The following is a 21,059-nucleotide window of genomic DNA, read 5'->3' as shown; positions in this document are numbered from 1 at the left end:
ACCTGCTGTTGCTGCTGGGAATAGGGGAAGTGCTGCAGAGCGGACCTCAGCCTCCTTTACATACTGTCACTAGAATAGACAGGGGGAAGAAATCAAATACCGCTGCATGGATGGTCGCCATTTCGCTGTTTTAGATGAAGAGCGGAAGTGAAATTTTGGTAAGTTATCTCTTAATAAAGTCTTTGCAATTTAAAAAAGTTTTATTTGCCTTGTTTATTTTTTGTTCTATACCAACGAATTTTCAAAAAAAAAAAAAAAAAAAAGTTTGATGTTACTGGTCCTTTAACCAGTATTTCGTCCAAGTTTGGAGTAATAGACACTCCTTGGACTCAGAGGGTGGCAGCCATGATCTTGGTGAACATTTTGGGGGCTGATGACAGTCCGAATGGCAGTGCTGTGAATTGAAAATGGTGTTTGTGAAACGCAAATTGGAGAAATTGCTGATGTGGAGGGAAAATTGGAACATGGAGATATGCATCTCTGATGTCTAAGGATGCTAGGAATTCCTGTGGTTCCATGGACCAAATGACAGACCGACTAACTCCATCTTGAATTGTCAGTAGATGATCCACCTGTTGAGTCGTTTTAGGTCGAGGACTGGTCGGTAGGAACCGTTCTTCTTGAGGACCACAAACAGGTTTGAGTAGAACCCCTTGAACTGTTGAGTGGGCGGTACCGGGAAAACTACTCTGAATGTACTGAATCGTCTATGATGGAAAGAGATGCCAACCTCTTTGGTGGATCTCGTGGGGGGTAGTTGATTAAATTCGAGACGGTAGCCAAATGTTATACTCAACTACCCATTAATTGTATATGTCTCATGCCCATCTTGCTGCATAATGTCTCAATCTTACCCCCAGTGGGGGGTTTGCCTGTGACCAGGTAGGCCAGTCATGCGGAAGTTTGTTTATCGGTATTGGCTTTGAGGTTTGTCTTCCTGGATTGCCAGATGGACCTTCCTCTTGAGGAGTAACGTCCCTGTGACGAAAAACTGTCTAGATGGAGATGTACCTCGAGGGTCGAAAACTCCTGCCATGAAAAGCCCATGGTAGTTTTTGTGACGATCCCTTGGCTCTAGCCTAGGGTAGGAGAGTGCTCTTGCCACTGGTGGCCTGGGAGATCATCTTTTCCAGTTCCTCGCCAAACAGTCAGGAACCCTTCAAGGGTAACCCAGTGAGCGTCTTCTTCGAGCTCAGATCAGCGGACCACAGTCGAAGCTATAAGGCCCGTCGGCTGATACGGACAAGGCGGAGGCCCAAGCCACGATCTTCAGTGAGTCCAGCGAGGCATCGCAGAAGAAAAAGCTTACTTTCTGTGATGGATTCAAGAAACTCTGTGGGCACGTCCTCCTAAAGGAGCATATCCGACCAGGATTCTAGTGCACTACTGACTCAAACTGAGGCCAGGATTGGGTCGAAAAGCTGTTCCTGCTGAGGAAAAAAATTGCCTTAAGTAAACCTTCCAGCTTTTTATCGGTAGCATCTTTAAAAGCTGAAGCATCAGGTTCTGGTAGAGCAGTTGTCTTAGAGAGACTGGATACTGGGGTATCCACCACAGGTGGAGTGCTCCAATTCGCCAACGCTTCCTCTGGGAAAAGGGTAGTTTTGCAAATTTCTTAGTAACCTGAAACTTGTGATCAGGGCTGTCCCATTCCTCATGGACAATGGCTTGTAACTGATCATGGGCGGGGAAAAACCCACAGAATGTTCAGAGCGAAACAAGCCTCGATTTCTTATCTGGGGATGGGGTCTCATCAATCTTGAGTAATTCAATGACCACCACAATGAGAGTCTAACTTTGTGGAGTTGAATTTTCTCCTTCTGACTCTGAAGTGGATAGTTCCCTTTCGCTCAATGATTCTTCACTGGATTGTGCAGAGGAAGAATGTGTAGTGGGGGGGGGGAGAATGTACCGCATGGTCAGCAGATCACTGTGCCTTGCACTTAGGAAGTCTCTTAGGGGTAGCCAGAGCAGATAGCTTCTTCATAAACTTGTCAATAGAAGCTGCTAAAAGTGGTATTCCCCGCAAGGAAGAACAGAGACAGAGAAACTGCCCAGGCCAGGGCCTCAGGTCCCCCTGCTGTCGCTACACTGGTAGAGGAAGTTTATGCAGGTAGAACCTGCCCATCCAAAAGTGCAGTGGAAGCTCCTGCATTCTGAGCTTGCCCAGTATGGTCTGCCTGTGAAGCAGATGTGCAGGACAAACAAACAGTCGTTCTGGCCACCCTTATATTTTGTCTTGCATTGAGGGCATGCAAAGAAATTAATCTTGGTTGCCTGCTTGTTCCCTATAGTAAACAAGGTATCACCTGTCCCCCTCAGCCATGCTTGACCTACTTCTGAAGTTGGAGTAGAACTTCGCAGTTAATGTCTTCCATTATGTTTCCCAATACCTGGAAACTGCAGGGGGGAGGATGCAAGACTAATGCGTGCAGGCTGCGGGTGTATATGTGCCAAACGTCAGAGTATTGGTGTCATCTAGAGGGAGAGTGAGATGTCTGCCATGCGCATCTGGAGGAGCATTTTTTTGGCGGCAGGAAGAGCCAATCGGCAAACGGTATCGAAGGGCGCGAATGCATCAGCGCTGCCGGCCAGTCCAGTCTCCCTTCTGCCCTTGCCTTTGAGCGGGGGAGAGAGAGCATGGACCATGCACCGCTCAACAGCACCTGGGGCGAGCCGGTATTCACCGTTGCTTCTCTTCCTCTGGTTAAGTCTAGAGGGAACCTCACACTAACAACTTGTTGCGCTGCAATGGGGTATAGGTCTGGCTCTGGCAAGGGTCCTGCAGAGGGGGCTGTCTCAGGTGCTGCCCCAGGTGCCCGAGCTAATCCCGGGCCTAAGAAGCCTTGAGTTGCCCCCCCCCTTCCTAACTTTGCGAGGACACATTTAAAACTGAATAGCTGATAGCAGAGGGGGGGAAACGATTTAGAGGGGAGGATCGATTCTAGTGTGTTCCCATGGATTGTGTCCCTCAGGACGTATGAGGAAAAAAACCGTGTTCTATACAGTTCAATTGACAGCACAAGACAATTTTTATACAGAATAGTTCTGAAGGTAAGAGAGTAATATGCCAACTTTCAGTAAGCTATAAAATACCCTACTCTTAGTTGGTCTTTATTTTGTTATAGTTGTTGAGAATGTAATTTCAAATGTTATTGGGGGGAGGGGTCAATGTTGCAGCTCTGCTCCTGAATGGAACGGACTTCAGTGATTGGACAGCTAATTATTTCAGTGCACTAAATCAGTGAAAATGTAAGGTTTGTCTGTGTGGTTTGTTGCGTGCACTTTGCATTGAGCCGACAGGACAGTGCAGAGTGATTGAAGTTATGATGCTCCTTTAAGCTTCTCCTACACTTAATCTTCCAGTGGATCATTCAAACCATTGCCTAGAAAATTGGACCTAGCAACCAAAAGTCCAAATTGAAGAACTGCTGACCAAACAGACCAAGTATTGTAACACGGTCTGATTTTTCATTTAAAGGTGAATCACAATAAAAGATGCTTAGACCGGATAACACAATCTTGAGACCAACTAAGCATATCCCAACTAATTTTTAATCTCTGCAGAGTGAGAGATTAAACAGAGTTTGGGAAGAAAAAATAAAAAAATAAAAAATAAAAACTTACCTCATACATGATCTGTCCTGATGCTAAACATTTTCTGTCACTAAATGCCAACTGCAATAAATGTAAGCTTACATCACCACCACTGAAAAGAAAAAAGTGAAACTATAGGTAAATTATAGATAGACACACACAGTAACAGCATGCATTACAGAGTTAAGAGTTCAAAAACTTCTTTCCAGTAAAGCAGAGTATAGGGATCATTTAAAATAACCCACAGCTCAAGTGTGCTCCCGTTAATGCTACCAGGGGTAAGCCATGCTCTGCTTCTCACACTAGAAAATCCAGTTCAAGGAGCACTGTGCAGCATCAGAAGGTGAAGTTGCCCAGCCCTTATTGCTTGCCTTAAGGACAGGGCGGCAATGCAGGCTATGTATCCCGACGGTATGCACATCTGAATGACACACAAGTTAGTGGGCAGGTAGGTAGATGCCTAAACGCCTTCCCCTCATCCCTCTTGAGCACTGCCTAAAACAGGCAGCACTTGATTCAAGGGGGAATGCTTTTTGAAGACCATTTCTATTCAGGGCTAGCAAAGACTTTTTTTTTTTTTTTTTTTTAAAGGTTTTAAATGCAATGATAATTAACATTAATTTACAAAGCCAGATTAGCCGATTTGTTATGGCAAGATACACGAGGGGCGTAGCAGAGTTGTTTTAATCATCTCTTGTGGGTGAAAGTAGCATCATTTGAGCAGGAAAAGCAGCAGCTCCTCATCTTTATGCAGATCTGATCCTTCTCATAAAAACTCCCAAAATATGTAATTTGGGAATCCGTTTGTGGCAAGTTATACAGTACCTAGAATTGTCCATGAGGTGATCAGTCAATTACCCTAGATGGTAAAGCCAATGTATTGCCAACTTAATGCAGTCTGGTAATAAAGAGATTGCATTTTTTTACAACAATATTAAACCTATAGCTTAATTAGCAAAATCAGAAATGTTACCTTTCACTGGACTGAACAGCCCATAGATAGCAACAATTTCGAGGATCATTCTCAGGCTCTTGAAAAGCAACAGCACAGACTGGAACTCTGCCTCCTTCAATCTGCACATGGTAACTAAATTTATAAAAACAATATTAAAAATATTCCAGACTTTTATTACTCTCAAAGACTTTATTGTACTTAATATTTTGGTAGTCAAGTTCCATACTAGTTTGCATTAACATACAATGGCAATATACATCAAATTATTTATGAACAAAAAAGGTAGGGTGAACAAAATATACAGGGAAAAAAAAAAAGCAGCTTCAGAAGTGGTTTTACCAGGTAAAATAAAGCAATAGCATACAATTACAGGGAAGGTTGAATGATAAGGGCCTTATTGCAATTCCTTTTTATTGGTCTAATGCAGCTGTAATGATGAAAGCAAATGGTAGTTTGCTTATGAGTTGCTGCTTTTAGGCACCCTGGAACCATATACAGTGGTGTGAAAAACTATTTGCCCCCTTCCTGATTTCTTATTCTTTTGCATGTTTGTCACACAAAATGTTTCTGATCATCAAACACATTTAACTATTAGTCAAAGATAACACAAGTAAACACAAAATGCAGTTTTTAAATGAGAGTTTTTATTATTTAGGGAGAAAAGAAGTCCAAACCTGTGTGAAAAAGTAATTGCCCCCTGAACCTAATAACTGGTTGGGCCACCCTTAGCAGCAATAACTGCAATCAAGCGTTTGCGATAACTTGCAACGAGTCTTTTACAGCGCTCTGGAGGAATTTTGGCCCACTCATCTTTGCAGAATTGTTGTAATTCAGCTTTGAGGGTTTTCTAGCATGAACCGCCTTTTTAAGGTCATGCCACAACATCTCAATAGGATTCAGGTCAGGACTTTGACTAGGCCACTCCAAAGTCTTCATTTTGTTTTTCTTCAGCCATTCAGAGGTGGATTTGCTGGTGTGTTTTGGGTCATTGTCCTGCTGCAGCACCCAAGATCGCTTCAGCTTGAGTTGACGAACAGATGGCCGGACATTCTCCTTCAGGATTTTTTGGTAGACAGTAGAATTCATGGTTCCATCTATCACAGCAAGTCTTCCAGGTCCTGAAGCAGCAAAACAACCCCAGACCATCACACTACCACCACCATATTTTACTGTTGGTATGATGTTCTTTTTCTGAAATGCTGTGTTACTTTTACGCCAGATGTAACGGGACGCACATCTTCCAAAAAGTTCAACTTTTGTCTCGTCGGTCCACAAGGTATTTTCCCAAAAGTCTTGCCAATCATTGAGATGTTTTTTAGCAAAATTGAGACGAGCCTTAATGTTCTTTTTGCTTAAAAGTGGTTTGCGCCTTGGAAATCTGCCATGCAGGCCGTTTTTGCCCAGTCTCTTTCTTATGGTGGAGTCGTGAACACTGACCTTAATTGAGGCAAGTGAAGCCTGCAGTTCTTTAGATGTTGTCCTGGGGTCTTTTGTGGCCTCTCGGATGAGTTGTCTCTGCGCTCTTGGGGTAATTTTGGTCGGCCGGCCACTCCTGGGAAGGTTCACCACTGTTGCATGTTTTTGCCATTTGTGGATAATGGCTCTCACTGTGGTTTGCTGGAGTCTCAAAGCTTTAGAAATGGCTTTATAACCTTTGAAATTGAACTCAGGTGTGATAAACCACAGTTAAGTTATTTTTTAACAAGGGGGGCAATCACTTTTTCACACAGGCCCATGTAGATTTGGAGTTTTTTTTCTCCCTTAATAACGTAAACCTTCATTTAAAAACTGCATTTTGTGTTCAATTATGTTTTCTTTGACTAATAGTTAACGGTTTTTGATGAGCAGAAACATTTAAGTGTGACAAACATGCAAAAGAATAAGAAATCAGGAAGGGGGCAAATAGTTTTTCACACCACTGTAACTACAATAGCTTTTAAAGTGGTAAATTACTTACTCTCGTCTTAAAGTTTTCATGTTCCACAAGGAAAAATAGCCATCTGAATATCCAACTGCCAACTGATTTGTTCTGCTTATGTAACTAAGGCAAGAAACTGTGGTTCCAGTTGGAGCAGCTAACTGGAGACACAGATGTCGTCGTTCTCTTGTAGCAGCTTCTCTTAGCTTGGGAATTTTAGTTGGGATTACACTCATGACTTCGAGATCTACAAAGCAACATGAAATTTGTGGATCAAACAGACAAAACAAGTATAGGGGTGTATGGATGTAAGTATGGATGTAAGTGGTTATAGTACAAAGTAAACCCCATGCAAGACAAAAACAGCAGGTAAAAAAAATAAAAAATCAACAAGTACACAAGCATACCTGTATCTGTAAAATAGTTAAAATAGTACCTGAAGCATCAAGTTCATCCTGATTGCTGGACACTTCATCCAAACAAAGGTCAATAAGAAGTACATGTCCAACATCTGTGACCACTGCTGTCACGCCAAAGAACCACCGCAAACTTTGGTGCAAGTGTTGAGTGCTGGCACTGGCACCTCCGTGATTGATTATAGGTTCTACAGCTGTAACCTACACATATAAAAGTAAAATGAATACTTGCATAGATGCTCAACATAGGCTCAATCCCAGAGTTATTTTACTAGAAATATGTCCACTTTATATGTACCAGAGGTGTACTTGCTGCCACAGCATTCTCATTTAAGCCTCCCTGCACAAATACATTGAAAATTGCAAGGCTTTTTAAGAGTAGGGGAGCTACACCACACAAATGTAGCTGCCAACAGCAATCAGTAATTTGCTTTCATTTTATAACTGAAGTGGACGGTTAAGACAATGGATTAGTCCCTATGCGTAACTGCTTACTCAAGTGCTGTATTGCACACAATTTGGCATCAAATCCAGAAGGGAACCCAGGTTCCTATCTATAGCAAACTTCCCATCTTTTTTATATATCTACTTTTACAGATAGAGTTATATTATGCCTATTTCCTAAATTGTACTTTAAAACGATTTCCCTTATACGTGGTATTTAAGCTACCATGAAGCCAACCTTTTCTTACTTTTAATGTTTAGATTTTTTTTTTTAAGTGGACTTATGGAGATCCAGAATTCAAAAATGACCCCTTATCTGAAAAAAAACCCACATCACAAACAGCAACAAACACAGACTTGTTTAGAATATTACTTTAAAAACTAGAGAAATGAAGTCAACATACCGACCCAGGAAGGACAACAGCTTTGACAACTTTTGATATTCCTATATCATATAGGCACAGAACACTGCCTTCTGCTTCCACAAGTCCTACTAGGAGTCCGGTCTTCTTTTGCCAGGTAAACTCTTTCACAGCAACAACAACAGGGGGCCGTTCAGTCAACCCACTAAAATGATAAGCAGATATTCTTTCTCCAGTGACAGAGTTTGTAATTTCGAGCTGTGGTCCACAAGCCAACCATGCTAGGCTTGTTCTTCCTTTAAAGAAAAAGATCACGACATTTAACCCTTCAGGTGTGTTATTTTGCTAACTTTTTTGGTTCAGTACAAACTTTATAAAATGTAAAAGGAATATATCTGCTGGCATTGCTAAAATTAAACCGACATGTAGACTGGCAACACTAATCTGGTCATATCCCATTTTATATGATCTGCTAACCCAAAACTCTTAGTCCTCTGGTAAGATTGTCTAACTACTGTCCAACCCATATTTAAATGCTACAGTTGTGGTTTATCTGCAAAGCAGCAAAATGCAGGAGGAGACTCATGACACTCAACTCATTGGTAAAATAGACATATATACCTGGATTACCAGTGTACAGATAATCCCCTGGTGAAGGGAGGCGTATACTGGTAATCTAATTATCTACCTCTTAAAGACCAAACATGGAGCAACTTTAAATTCCTTGTGGGCACTTTCAAGAAGCTCAAGAAATAACACAAATAGGAAATATTTATGTTGAGCATAAAACCTATTCGTAGAACTCATGTTGGGAGTATGGTGCAGTGTTGTGCAAGCCAGGTTACCAGTGATTAGGAAAGTGGCCCATGCCCCATAATTTGGGAAGAACTGCTCTAGTGACTCCGATAGCTATAGAATGCTACATCCAAGTCAAACAATACTATAGCTTTTATCAAAAGCCAATTACTGCATAATCATGCTGAACTCGAATTCGTACTTAACGGATGCTACTGGGCATGAATAGAATAAATGAAGGTCCATGAGATTTGGAGATTACCATTAAGACAGGGGTGAAAAGGCCAGTGTATTTTGTTACCTTTATTTTATATGTGACACACTATTATCTTATCAACATACCAGTTGAAAACTTTCCACGAAGCACAGAGTCCAGATTTATTTCATCTTCTTTGAGAGCTTTCTGTGTTACATCAGGAAATGCCACCAAACTTCCAGTGACCTGAGCTTCAAGGTTTTGCATTTTCTTAATAAGGTACAGAAAAGCAAATATTAATACTTACTAGCTTTAACATAAATGGCAATAAGAATTGTGGCTGCAACAATGAATATAGAGAAAAATCTACATTTTCTCTAATAAAACTTTTAGCACAATAGCAACAGATAGGATGTAAATTGGCTAAGATATACAGAAGTATCTTTAATTATGCAAATGGAAAACTTTAGAAATGGGCTGTGTAACAATAACTGAGCAGATTAGCAACAGTGTAGTTGATAGTATAAAGTGCTAGATTGAGTGTGGGAAGCCTATCATTTCAAGGTGCTGCATAGGGAACTGTATCTTTACATCAGTGTGATTCACTTCACAGTTAGAGCAGAACAAAAACTTAAAGACCCCTGGGAAAACTCAATGCTTTAAAAAAATTATCTGGAGGGGTTGACAAGTAACTAAAGTTATCCTGGTATGTATTTAAGGGCTATTCCACACGGGGAGATAGCCACGCGTTTGCGGTCGCGGCGACAAAGCGCCGCGCCAGTCGCCGCGACCGGCGCAGGCGACAGTTTTGTATGGGCGCCTATGTAAAAAACGCCTGTGCTAACCACACGAGGCGATGCGCTTTTCAACAGTCGCCTGAAAAAGCCTGGCGAGGCATTTTCAGGCGACTGTTGAAAAGCGCATCGCCTCGTGTGGTTAGCACAGGCGTTTTTACATAGGCGCCCATACAAAACTGTCGCCTGCGCCGGTCGCGGCGCTTTGTCGCCGCGACCGCAAACGCGTGGCTATCTCCCCGTGTGGACTAGCCCTTAAGGAGCAATCCTTTCTGCTTCTTCTTTCAGCTCGCAGCTGCGCATGTGCAGTAGAGCGAGAAGTGAGTGAAAAGCCTACTGTGCATGCAACTGCCCCTGGGAAATTTGAAGAGCAAAGAAGCATAAAGATGATCGCTCCGAGTTGCTCACTGGAGGTGTCAGGTAAGAAAAATAAGATTATTTGTTACGCACTGTTAAATCCATTTCTCTGTGGTAGAAAAAGGGACACTGGGAACGAATGGGGTTAAGCTCCATCCTCCAGGAGGCAGCCCACTTAGGCTTACCCCTATACTTAAAGGAGAAGGAAAGGCTAAAATTAAGTAAGCTTTACCAGAAAGGTCTATATAAAAATACACCAGTAAACCCTCAAAGTAATGTTGCTCTGAGTCCTCTGTCAAAAGAAACACAGCATTTCTTTCCTTCTATTGTTTATACATGGACTTCTTTATCAGACTTCCTGTTTCATCTTAAACCTCCAGAGCTAGGGCTTGAGCATGCTCAGTTTGCTCCTCTCTCCCCCTCACCCTTTTCCCATTCCCTCCTCCCAGCCCTTATCTGAGCCCATAGCTATGAGTGAGCAGGGAGAAACTCAGGCAGGAAGTGATATCACACCAAGCCAATATGGCAGCTGCTATCCTAAACAAACAGAGCTTCTAGAGCGGTTTACTCCGGTATGGTAAAGCATTCTGCAGAATAAATATATAGTGTTATAGCTTGCACTATTGTGGCTAATCTATTGGCAATAAACTGCCTCGGTAGCTTTCCTTCTCCTTTAACTCCTCCTACAATCAGTTGGCACCAAAGGCTGTATATAACTAGATTAACATAACCATTTATAAGGCAGAACGTAGAAGGGAAATCAATTCCAACATGGCCAATAGGCCGGCACAGTTGCCAACTTTAAACAGGGTGGGAAGCTCTGTGTCCCCCTACCACAGAGAAAAGGATTTAATGTTGAGTAACAAAAAAGCCTAATTTTCTCTGTTGTGTAAAGGGGGACACAGGGAAGGAATGGGGACTTAAAGTAGTCCCATGTCCAGTAGGGTGGGATACCATAGAGATATCTGCCTTACTGCACTACTGAATGCAGAACCTTTCGGCCAAAGGCGGCCTGAGCGGACAAAAAGGTGTCCAGTTTGTAAAATTTGGTAAAGGTGTGTACAGAGGACCAGGTAGCTGCTCTGCAGATCTGGTCCAGAGAAGCAGAGTTGCGCCATGCCCAGGATGCACCCATCGCTCTTTTTGAATGTGCATGGATTCGTTGAGGCGGTGGTTTCCCCTTTGATAGTAGGCATGTCGGATAGTTTCCCTGATCCATCTTGCAATTGAAGCCTTGGATGCTGCGTGACCTTTCTTGGGTCCAGAAGGAATTACAAATAAGGCCTGGGTTCGACGAAACGGCTTGGATCGTTCTAGATACTTTTGCAAGGCTCTGAATCAGGACAAAGAGATGGTACTACAATCTCCTGATTTATGTGGAAGGCAGAAACCACCTTGGGCAGAAAGGATGGAACTGTGCGCAACACTGCCTTGTCTTTGTGGAAGATCAAAAATGCGGGGGTCGCATGACAAGGCCCCCAATTCAGACACCCTTCTGGCAGACTAAATTGCTACTAGGAAAACCACCTTCCATGTTAGCCATGTGTCGGAAATAGAGTCCAATGGTTCGAAGGGATATTCCAGGAGAGCTTCCAGCACGAGGTTGAAGTCACAACCTGGAACCGGTGGTTGAAAAGGAGGGGCCAAGTGAGCCACTCCCTGCATAAATGTTTTTAACAGACCCATCCAGTGCCAATCGAGACTGAAGGAGAACTGACAGTGCAGACACTTGAACCTTGATAGAACTGAGCTTGAGTCCCAACTGGACTCCCTGCTATAGGAACATTAGCACCCATGGAATCTCAAGTTGTAGGAAAGGCAGCTCGGATTCTTTGCACCAATTCCAGTAGGAACGCCAAAATCTATGGTAGGATTTAGAGAAAGTCGGTTTACGGGCCCTTACCATAGTCTCTATGACGCTTTCAGAAAGTCCCTTGTGTCTCCAAAATGGCTGCTTCAACAGCCATCCCGTCAAATTGAATAGCCCCGGATTGTGATGAAGAATGGGCCCTTGTGATAGAAGATCCCTTCTGGGAGTTATCCGGATCGGTCAGTCCACTGACATTTCCTGCAAATCCGAAAACCAGGTCCTCCTAGGCCAGTAGGGTGCTACCACTATAACTGTGATGGAGGCTTGTCTGATCTTTTTCAGAACACGTGGTAGCATTGGCAGGGGTGGGAATACATAGGCTAGATTGAAGTGCCAAATTTGGGTCATGGCATCTACTCCCGTCTGCCTTTGGATCCCTTGGCACTTTTTGGTTGTTTCTGGATGCCATCAGGTCTATCTGAGGAGTGCCCCAATGGTGTACTAGTTCCTGGAAGGCTTGTGGGTGTAGTTCCCATTCCCATTCCCCTGGATCTATTTGGTTTTGGCTGAGAAAATCTACCTTTATGTTCGATACGCCTGGGATGTGAATGTCTGACAGTCGAACAGAGTTGGCTTCTGCCCATGCTAGGATCTGTTGGGACTCTGCTAGAGCTGCTGCACTGCGCGTCCCGCCTTGGCAATTTATGTACGCCACTGTCGTGGTGTTGTCGCTCTGCACACGTATGGATTTTCCTTGTAGTCTGCGGGACCAATGGTTGAGAGCCAGTCGCACTGCCCGCAGTTCTAGTATGTTTATGGGGAGTTTGGCTTCCGCGGGAGACCAAACTCCCTGTGCGGTCAGCTCTTGACACGTTGCTCCCCAGTCCTGATGGCTGGCATCTGTGGTTAACACTGTCCAGGTCGGTGTTGACCAGGATTGTCCTGTGTCTAGTGTAGACTGTTGTAGCCACCATTAGAGGGAGTCCTTCAGTCTTTGATTCAGGCAAAATGTCTTGGAGAGGGGTCCCCCTTTCCAGATTCTGAGAATTCTCGCTTGGAGAGGGCGAAGGTGAATCTGTGCAAATGGCACTGCTTCTATTGATGACACCAGTTTTGTGAATTGTGGGCATCTGAGTGTGTATCAGTAAGTGAACCTGTTCCCGGATCTTGTCTTGTTTCTTCCGGGGAAGGGACACCGTCTGTTGCAAGGTGTTGAACTCCAGCCCTAAGAATGTCATTTGATGATTGGGGTGAGGGTTGAATTTTTCCCAATTTATGATCCACCTGAATTCTTGGAGTAAAGACAATGCCCGTTGTAAGTCCCTCTCGACCTGGGCTACTGTTCTGGCCTTTATCAATAGGTTGTCCAGATAGGGCGTCACCGATATTCCGATGTCTCCAGGTTGCAGCTGTTACCGCCATTAGCTTCGTGAACACCTTCGGAGCTGAGGATAGTCCAAATCAGGCATGTCCAAAGTGCGGCCCGTCTTCAAATTTACACCGGCCCTCAGCCTCCATCATGAAATGAATAATAATGCGGCCCGCCAGCACAGCAGGAATCACCTAGTCATAATATTTGGGCACATTAGTGAAATGATCTGCCACTTGGTCTATACTGCTGCCTGTGTGCTGAAGGTGTTAGCAATAGACACGTACTGGCACGTAGTGATGCACTGCTCTCACATACTTCTTTAGGGCTGAAGGTGCAATAGACGTACTGAAGTGCCAGTAAAGTAAACTACATGCCAGTCTATTGCTAACACCTTCAGCACACAGGCAGCAGTATAGACCAAGTGGCAGATCATTTCACTAATGTGCCCAAATATTACAGCTAGGGCTAGGCGATTCCTTGTTTAAATTCCTTGAGTTAAATGATGATAATGGTTCAAAGAATGTCAGGCTGAATGGTCGGCCACCACACATTCATCTCACCACATCTGGCCCTCATTGCAAAAAGTTTGGACACCCCTGGTCAAAATGGTAGTGCAACAAACTATGTTGGTTGGTGAATGCAAATCTGAGGAAGTGAAGGTGTGGGGGGGGGGCAAATTGGAACATGTAGGTAGGCATCTTTGATATCTAGGGACATCAGTTGCTGTCCTGGTTCCATTCCCCGGATCACCGATCGTAATGTCTCCATTTTGAATCGCACCGATCGTACAAATTTGTTCAGGCCCTTCAGATCTAGGACTGGGTGAAAGATCACTCCCGTCCTATGTAATAGTGTTACACACGTTGAAAATGCTTGTGCTTTGGGGGACTTTTGAGGGACCCTGGACATGATGAACTTCCTGGGGGGAGGGGAAGGGAAATCGATGTGGTACCCTTCTGTGATAATCTCTTCGACCCAGGTATCTGTGGAATACTGGGTTTACATCTCCCGGAATCTTAACAGCCTTCCCCTTAACAGGTCTGCGGACTCCGGAGGGCGCGCCCCGTCAGACTGAAACGGTCTTATCCGCAGGGGGCTTGTTGTGTGTCTTGTTGGACTTCTTGAACCCAGATCTATGTAGAGAGGCAGTGCGGCTGGAGAAACGTTTGGTTACAAAAAAAATTTCCACGTCTTGAGGACGTGGCCGATCGAGCCCTAGACTGAGGGAGATGAGTACTCTTCCCGCCCGTGGCTTGTGATATGATCTTTTCCAGCTCCTCTCCAAATAGACGGCCTCCTTTAAAGGGGAGTGCTGTGAGTGACTTCTTGGAGCTGATGTCTGCGGACCAGTTCTTTAGCCAGAGGGTTTGACATGCCGTCACAGAGAGTGCCGATGAGCGCGCAATTTTTTCAGCCGAGTCTAGAGTGGCCTCGCACAGGTAGTCTGATGCCTCTAACATAGTCTTTGCTGTCGTTAAGAACTCTGATCGTGCCCTCCTGTATGTCGTGGATTAGTGATTCTGCCCAAGACTGAATGGCTCTGCTAACCCATTCCGAGGCTAGGGTGGGAGGTAGTGATGATCCGATGGATGTATAAATGGCCCTGAGGAAACCTTCCAGGCGTTTGTCGGATGGATCCTTGAATGCCGCTGAGTCCGTTACTAGTAAAGTGGTGGATTTGGATAGTCTAGATACTGGAGCATCCACCGAGGGGGGGGGGTTGTTCCATTTTTCAGCTAGTTCCTTGGAAAAGGGATAGGTTTTGGAGAATTTCCACGTGGCCTCAGTCCCCAGTTAACCTGTTCCCTAGCAGACGGGAGATGGGGAAAATAGAGATGGAGATAAAAAGAGTGCTCCGGGTTATGGCAGTCTACTCATCCCAATGTCGCACTGGCCAGACCATCTGCCTTCCTCTTGGTAGCAGGGAGAAACGGTCTGGGTGGTGGGTATGGTCAAAGACCAGAATCTTTACCCCGATGAGTTTTCCCACGGAGGGGGTTACCCGAGGGTGGGTCAGGCATTCCTGACCCTGGTCTCAACCCGGGTGTCAGTGCTACCCACTGACTGAAGAATTCTCATCTGTCTCACTAGAGACCGAGTTAGGCTGCAACCTCTTAGGAGCAGGACACTTGAAAAACTGATTGTAGGAAGGAGTTAAAGTAAAACTATACCCCCCAAACAATGTATGTCTCTATAAAAAGATATTGCATAAAACAGCTCATATGTAAATTCCTGCTTCATGTAAATAAATCATTTTCATAATAATATACTTTTCTAGTAGTATGTGCCATTGGGTAATCATTAATTGACAATTTCCATTTTAAAAAATAAGGGCCGCCCCCTGGGATCGTAGGATTCACTGTACTCACAAGCATACCAATAAACCATACATGTTAGGTCACATGAGCCAATTAACAGACAGAGTTGTGTCTTTTGCTTCCACACTTCTTCCTGTTCCAGTTAGAGTTGAAGTATTTCTGGTCAGGTGATCTCTGAGTCATCAAGAAATGGTGGCTCAAGGCAAGAGATGTAAAAGGGCAATATCTACTTAAATATATATTCCAGTTTGGTAAGATTCTTTAATATGCCACTTAATATGATATGAACTGTTGCTTAAGTGTTCATTTTGGGGGTATAGTTTTCCTTTAAGTGTAGGGGTAAGCCTAAGTGGGCTGGCAATACCCTTTCAAATTAGCATCAAGTGTACTGCCTCCTGGAGGATGGAGCTTAACCCCATTCGTTCCGTGTCCCCCTTAACACAACAGAGAAATACAATCACTTAGGGGTGCCTAACTTTTGGCGACCCAAGTGTAAAATTACTTTCCTTATCCTTTAAAAAGGAAGTTCAAATTGAAGCATGGTAAATTTGGATCTTCATGCCTTAAGCCATCATGTAAACATTAAATAAAAACATTAGGCTGGTTTTGCAAAGCTCCATCAAGGATGTATAGAAAAAAAAAACTGACAAATACATACACAATGCTCTGTACCAAGGGAGAAGAAATATAGAGGAGATCTGTTGGGGCTTGAACCTAAAAATCTATCCTTGTTCATTCTGCTGCCTGGGTTGCTACCCCTACTTGCACCTCTGATCTGTTCCACTTCCTACTGCCTCCTTTCCTGGGCTGTGCAGGGGAGCCAGCAGAACTCAGCACTGTATGATAGGAACCAATCAGCAGCTAGCAGAACCTGATAGGGAACTGAAGCATGTCTTTGTGTGACTGCTAGGCTGTGATTTGTTACCCCCTTCCTATTGTGCTTCTGGTAGGAACCATTAAGACAAGCGTATATGGACAGGGACCATAGAAGATCTACAGGGAGCCACAAAAAATTTAAATTTTTTGAATATTAATTTTAGCGCAATTATTAGCTACAATATTAGGTGTTTTGCTTATCCCATATGTATCTTAAGGTTGTTTCTTAAGTATGTTATGCATTAGCAGGAAAGTCAAAGGTTGATGTCCTTCAACTGATTCCCCAATAAATACTTTTTCTAGTGTATCGGCTACTTTGCATTTGAGCAAACCTGCAGCAAATGTAAGCAATCAGTAAAGTTACATTTTAAAGGAGACATAGGAATAATGTATACTTTATGGTGCTGGTTTTACTTTTGGCTGTAAATTATCTTCAAAGTTAGCCCCTTTATTGGAGCTCCCTATAGATGTTCTCTGGGCCCTGTTTCAAATGAAGGGTGGTGGATCCTAATGAAGCACTGTAGGAGGGGGACAGCCAAAGCCCTGCAGTCACACAAGCAAAGAGAGGCTTCCGTTCCCTATCAGGTCCTGCCTGCATGCTGCAGATTGGTCCTACAGTTCAGTGTGCGGAGTGCAGCTGGCTCCCCTGCACAGTCTGGGAAAGGAGGCAGCAGGAAGTGAAACAGATGGGCGGGACTAGTAGGGAGTTTGCATCAATTTTCAATAAAGTAACAAGAAAACTTTTTAAAAGTACATTCCTTCTATATGTAAGCGTTTAATGCACTGACACATTCTTGTTTTTACATAACGTCTCCTTTAATATATACAGCACCTTTTGAGATACCGAGCTGATAAGCAGATATGCCAATTTATGGTAGATGATCTTTGCTGAATTGTCCTTTAATTGGCAGACTAAGAACAGCAATAGATTAAATTACCGATTAATACGGACTACAAATAACATTGTATTAACAGAGACTGAAATCCCAGACTGGATTAACAAGCAGATCTGATGGGCAGTGTGCCTATTGCAGCAATCAGTGACATAGAACTGAACTAGAGTGAAATCGTAGAAGTCAGTTCTATAGGGAACCCCAGTTATACCCACGAGTATATCCACAGCACGTGGGCTACAACTGGGTGGCAGGGAATGAAAGAACGGGCGCCAATAGTGGTGATGGTCAGGGTTAAGGCTCCACTCGGAGCCTGGAAGAGCGGAGTCAGGAGACGGATATACTCCAGGCATTTGAGAAGCGGATAATCAAGCGGCCAGTTAGTAATAGTCCCGACACAGTGACCCCCGCACTGCAGCACAGTGACATTACCTGTATAATGACGGTTCAGCCTAAAATCACCCGACTATCAATCTTCTTGCTAAATAGAGCAGTACATCTCCAAGCGAGCTCAGTGCAGAACCACCTCGACGTCAACTTCTCTGACTTTTGCAGCCTATAGATACACGGGCCACTTTACTACAGCGACACAATAAAGAAACGCAACTGGCCGCCTAGAGAGAAGCAGGTGACATGCACCATGCAAGTAGCTACAGAGAAATGCCTTATTCTACAGGCCCGCTAATGTGACTGTAGCAGCACGTCCGCCATCTCTGCACGCTAAGCTCCGCCCCTTGCCCCGGAATTTCCTCCTCTCTAAGGGGATCGTACTGTTTACGTCACATAAAGCGCCTCTGAGCCTGGATAGGTACTTGGATTCGCGAGTATCATATCCGCATAACAAGAAAGGGCGGAACAATGCCAATCGAACGTTCGGTTGGATAGTTCATGCTTCTGTGGGCGGGGTTAGACAGGCGCGGGAGCGTGTCATCCTTCGTACGTCAAATTCGCCATGCACTAGAAAAGTCGGCGCTTTCCCCCCACATTTTACCCCAGGAAGTGATTTGGTTTTACCCTGGAGAGACCATTGGTTTCTGCACCAGCAGAGGGAGTTCGGATGGTGTTCATGAGACTTTTCTCCACAATCCTTAGCGGCAGATTTATCAAGGGTCAAAGTGAAAATTCGAATTAAAAAAAAAAATCAAATTTCGAGCTAATTTTTGTGTACTTTGACTAGGGATTTCAATATCAAAACTTATCATGTACTGTCTCTTTGAAAATTTGACTTCGACTGTTGAGCCTATGGGGGACCTCCTAGAACCTATTTGGAGTCAATTGGTGGACTTTTTTTAAATACTTCAACCTATTCACCCCCCAATTTTTTTTTTAAATTAATTTCGGTTGGTCTTTTTTTATTTGAATTCCGAAATTATGGGAGTTAAAAAAAAACTCGACCCTTGATAAATCTGCCCGTAACTGTTGGCCTCATGACAGAAATGAGGGGTTTTATATATATATTCTCTATAGATCTACTAGTAGCAGCTACTTCTCAAGGCTACAAAATAGACAATAGTGATAATTGGCTCTGCTAAGACACTATGGGGTTATTGAGATACGTTTTTTTCTGATTTTGTAAAATAAAACAGTCCGACCAAATTAGAATCCACAACGTGACCTTATTTATTATAAAAAAAAAATTTAGTCAGATCGGGGACAAACTCGATAAAATGCAATTTCAATTATCTTTGCTTATATTTTAGTATATGGATATCGAGAAGGGTTTCTAAAGCAAAATCTGTAATCAAAGCAGAATTTATTGAAAACTGGCTTAGAGTCCTTGTGAGTATTTTTGTAATTTGGTTCCGTTTTCTATTTTGAAAGGGTTAATTAGATTATCTGTTTTTCTGCTAAATAGGGGTTAGCTGGTTTAGCAAATGTATCTTAGAGATCTTGTGCTGGCAACCGGTTTAATTGAATATGCAGAACATGCCACCCTATACTGTATATCTCCCTCCCTTCCTGGGGAAATTAGAGAAGTATAGGTATACGATTGCTTATCTGGAAGCCCAATATCCAGAAAGCTCCTAATTACAGGAAGGTCATCTCACATAGGGGTATTTATCAAAAAGTGAAGTTAGAGATCGCCACAGTCCTCTAGAGTGAAATTCCACCACTCTATTCATTTCTATGGGATTTTTAAGAGTATTTATCAATGGGTGAGAATGAAAGTTCATCCTTTGATAAATACACTTTTCAAAATCACATAGAAATGAATGGAGATTTTCACTCTAGAGGACTGTGGTGATCTCTAACTTCACTTTTTGATAAATATACCCCATAGACTCAATTTTAAGCAAATAATTACTTTTTTTTTTTTTAATTTCCTTTTTCGCTATATAACAGTACCTTGGACTTGAAACCAACCCAATACATCATTTGTCTATACTGGTTGAAAAACAGTCCTATTGGGTTTATTTAATGCTTAAATGATTTTTTACTAAACTTAAGGTATGGTTATCCAAATTGTGGAAAGACCCCTTAACCAGAAAAGCCAAGGTCCTGAGCTTTCTGCATAATAGGTCCAGTGGTGGAACTACCGGGGGAGCAGGGGGTGCGAGCGGGCCAGGGCCCGCACCCCCTCAGGGCCCCCCGGCAGTCCGTTCACCATTGAAAACTTGGCCAAATGCGGCCGTACGGAGGGGGCGGGGCCCGGCTGCGCGTCACGCACCAGGGCCCTCCCCCCTCAACGAACGCTACTGAATAGGTCCAATACCAATACTGACAACAAGAGGAAAGGAGCTGCATTTTTCCAGCCCAGTAAAGTATTCTATATTCCCCACTTGCTAATAACTGGCACCTTTCAGATCTCTGACATGAACATGTCTCCAGTCTGCCCAAGGACTTCAGACATCATCATTTTAATATAATACAGACATGTCATGAGGTATGCCAGGTAACTGGTATTATATTGGGGGATGTAATATGTTTTGTCAGTGCAAAAACGTTCACAAAGATCATTTTAAATACCTGTGTCCTTTTTGACTGATTTTAGACCTCCTTGTAAAGTTTGCGAACATGCACAGTGTATGTAATACAATTATGCAATCGCAAAACGTTTTTTGAAATGAATTAACAAAACTCCAGAGCAGGTGTTTACACCAACCTTTGCTTAGAAAAATTTGCGATGTTGATGTAACCTTCACCAGCAAATGATTTTACATTGTGAGCTGCATTAAACATTCACAAAAACACCATTTCATTTTAAACATTGCTTGTGATTTTAATTACATTCCCCCTTATCCCCCCCCATTCCCCCTTATGTGTAGACGCCACAATCATATCGATTTGCTTTTGTGTATCTTACAGCAATATTCGTGTTTGTATTGCTAATAGGGTTCCCTTCATATTTTCCACTTTGGCAATCTGCAGTAAATGATGATCCAAAGCAAAACCCTGTGTATCAGAGCACATAGTTAACTGGTTCAACCCAAAAGGTTCATAAGTAATTTAACAGAAATGATGTACTGTACCACCCATATACTGAAACAGGGGAAGGGGAAATGTGAGGAGTGCTGTGACATGTAGGAATTGCTGAATGGAAAGTGAAAGTAATTGACTGCCCCACATCTCTGCCTCAGGCATAGAGTCGGGGCAGATAATATTTGATTGACAGCTCAGATTTATTAGGGTCGGCACACATGCAGATTCAGGGAGATTAGGTGCCTGGCGACAAATCTCTTCTTCGGGGTGACTAATCGCCCGAACTGCCTTCCCGCCTAGTTTTCTAGTGAGGCAACTTCGGACGACTTCGGAAAACGAATTGCGCCAAGTGCCATCCCGCCGGCGATTTACATTTTAACCCGGCGGGAAGGCAGGGGAGGCAGTTCGGGGAGTTTAGTCGCCCCGAAGAAGAGGAGATTTGTCGCCGGACGAATAATCTCCCTGAATCTGCCTGTGTGCCCTGACCCTAACAGGATGTTGGATGTTTTGATGTAAAAAATAATTTGTGTTCCATG

At 43.4% G+C, this 21,059-nt stretch overlaps 1 protein-coding gene across 3 annotated transcripts in view; it reads right to left on the bottom strand.

Annotated features, from left to right (window-relative positions):
* ahctf1.L (AT-hook containing transcription factor 1 L homeolog) overlaps window positions 1–17,887 on the bottom strand; it is a 71,621-nt gene extending 53,734 nt beyond the window's left edge. The window contains exons 1-7 of one of the 3 annotated variants that reach the window (XM_041562095.1): window positions 17,536–17,887; window positions 8,830–8,953; window positions 7,735–7,988; window positions 6,907–7,087; window positions 6,510–6,717; window positions 4,571–4,684; window positions 3,628–3,709 (exon numbers count right to left, since the gene is read on the bottom strand). In XM_041562095.1, the coding sequence (XP_041418029.1) occupies window positions 3,628–3,709; window positions 4,571–4,684; window positions 6,510–6,717; window positions 6,907–7,087; window positions 7,735–7,988; window positions 8,830–8,950 (960 nt within the window). In that variant the 5' untranslated portion in view covers window positions 8,951–8,953; window positions 17,536–17,887. 3 annotated transcript variants of the gene reach the window in all.
* Between the last annotated feature and the right edge of the window lie 3,172 nt (window positions 17,888–21,059).

The sequence above is a fragment of the Xenopus laevis genome, chromosome 5L (genome assembly GCF_017654675.1).
Source record: "Xenopus laevis strain J_2021 chromosome 5L, Xenopus_laevis_v10.1, whole genome shotgun sequence".
NCBI classification, from domain to species: Eukaryota; Metazoa; Chordata; class Amphibia; order Anura; family Pipidae; genus Xenopus; species Xenopus laevis.
This window is presented reverse-complemented; position numbering and strand designations above follow the sequence as displayed.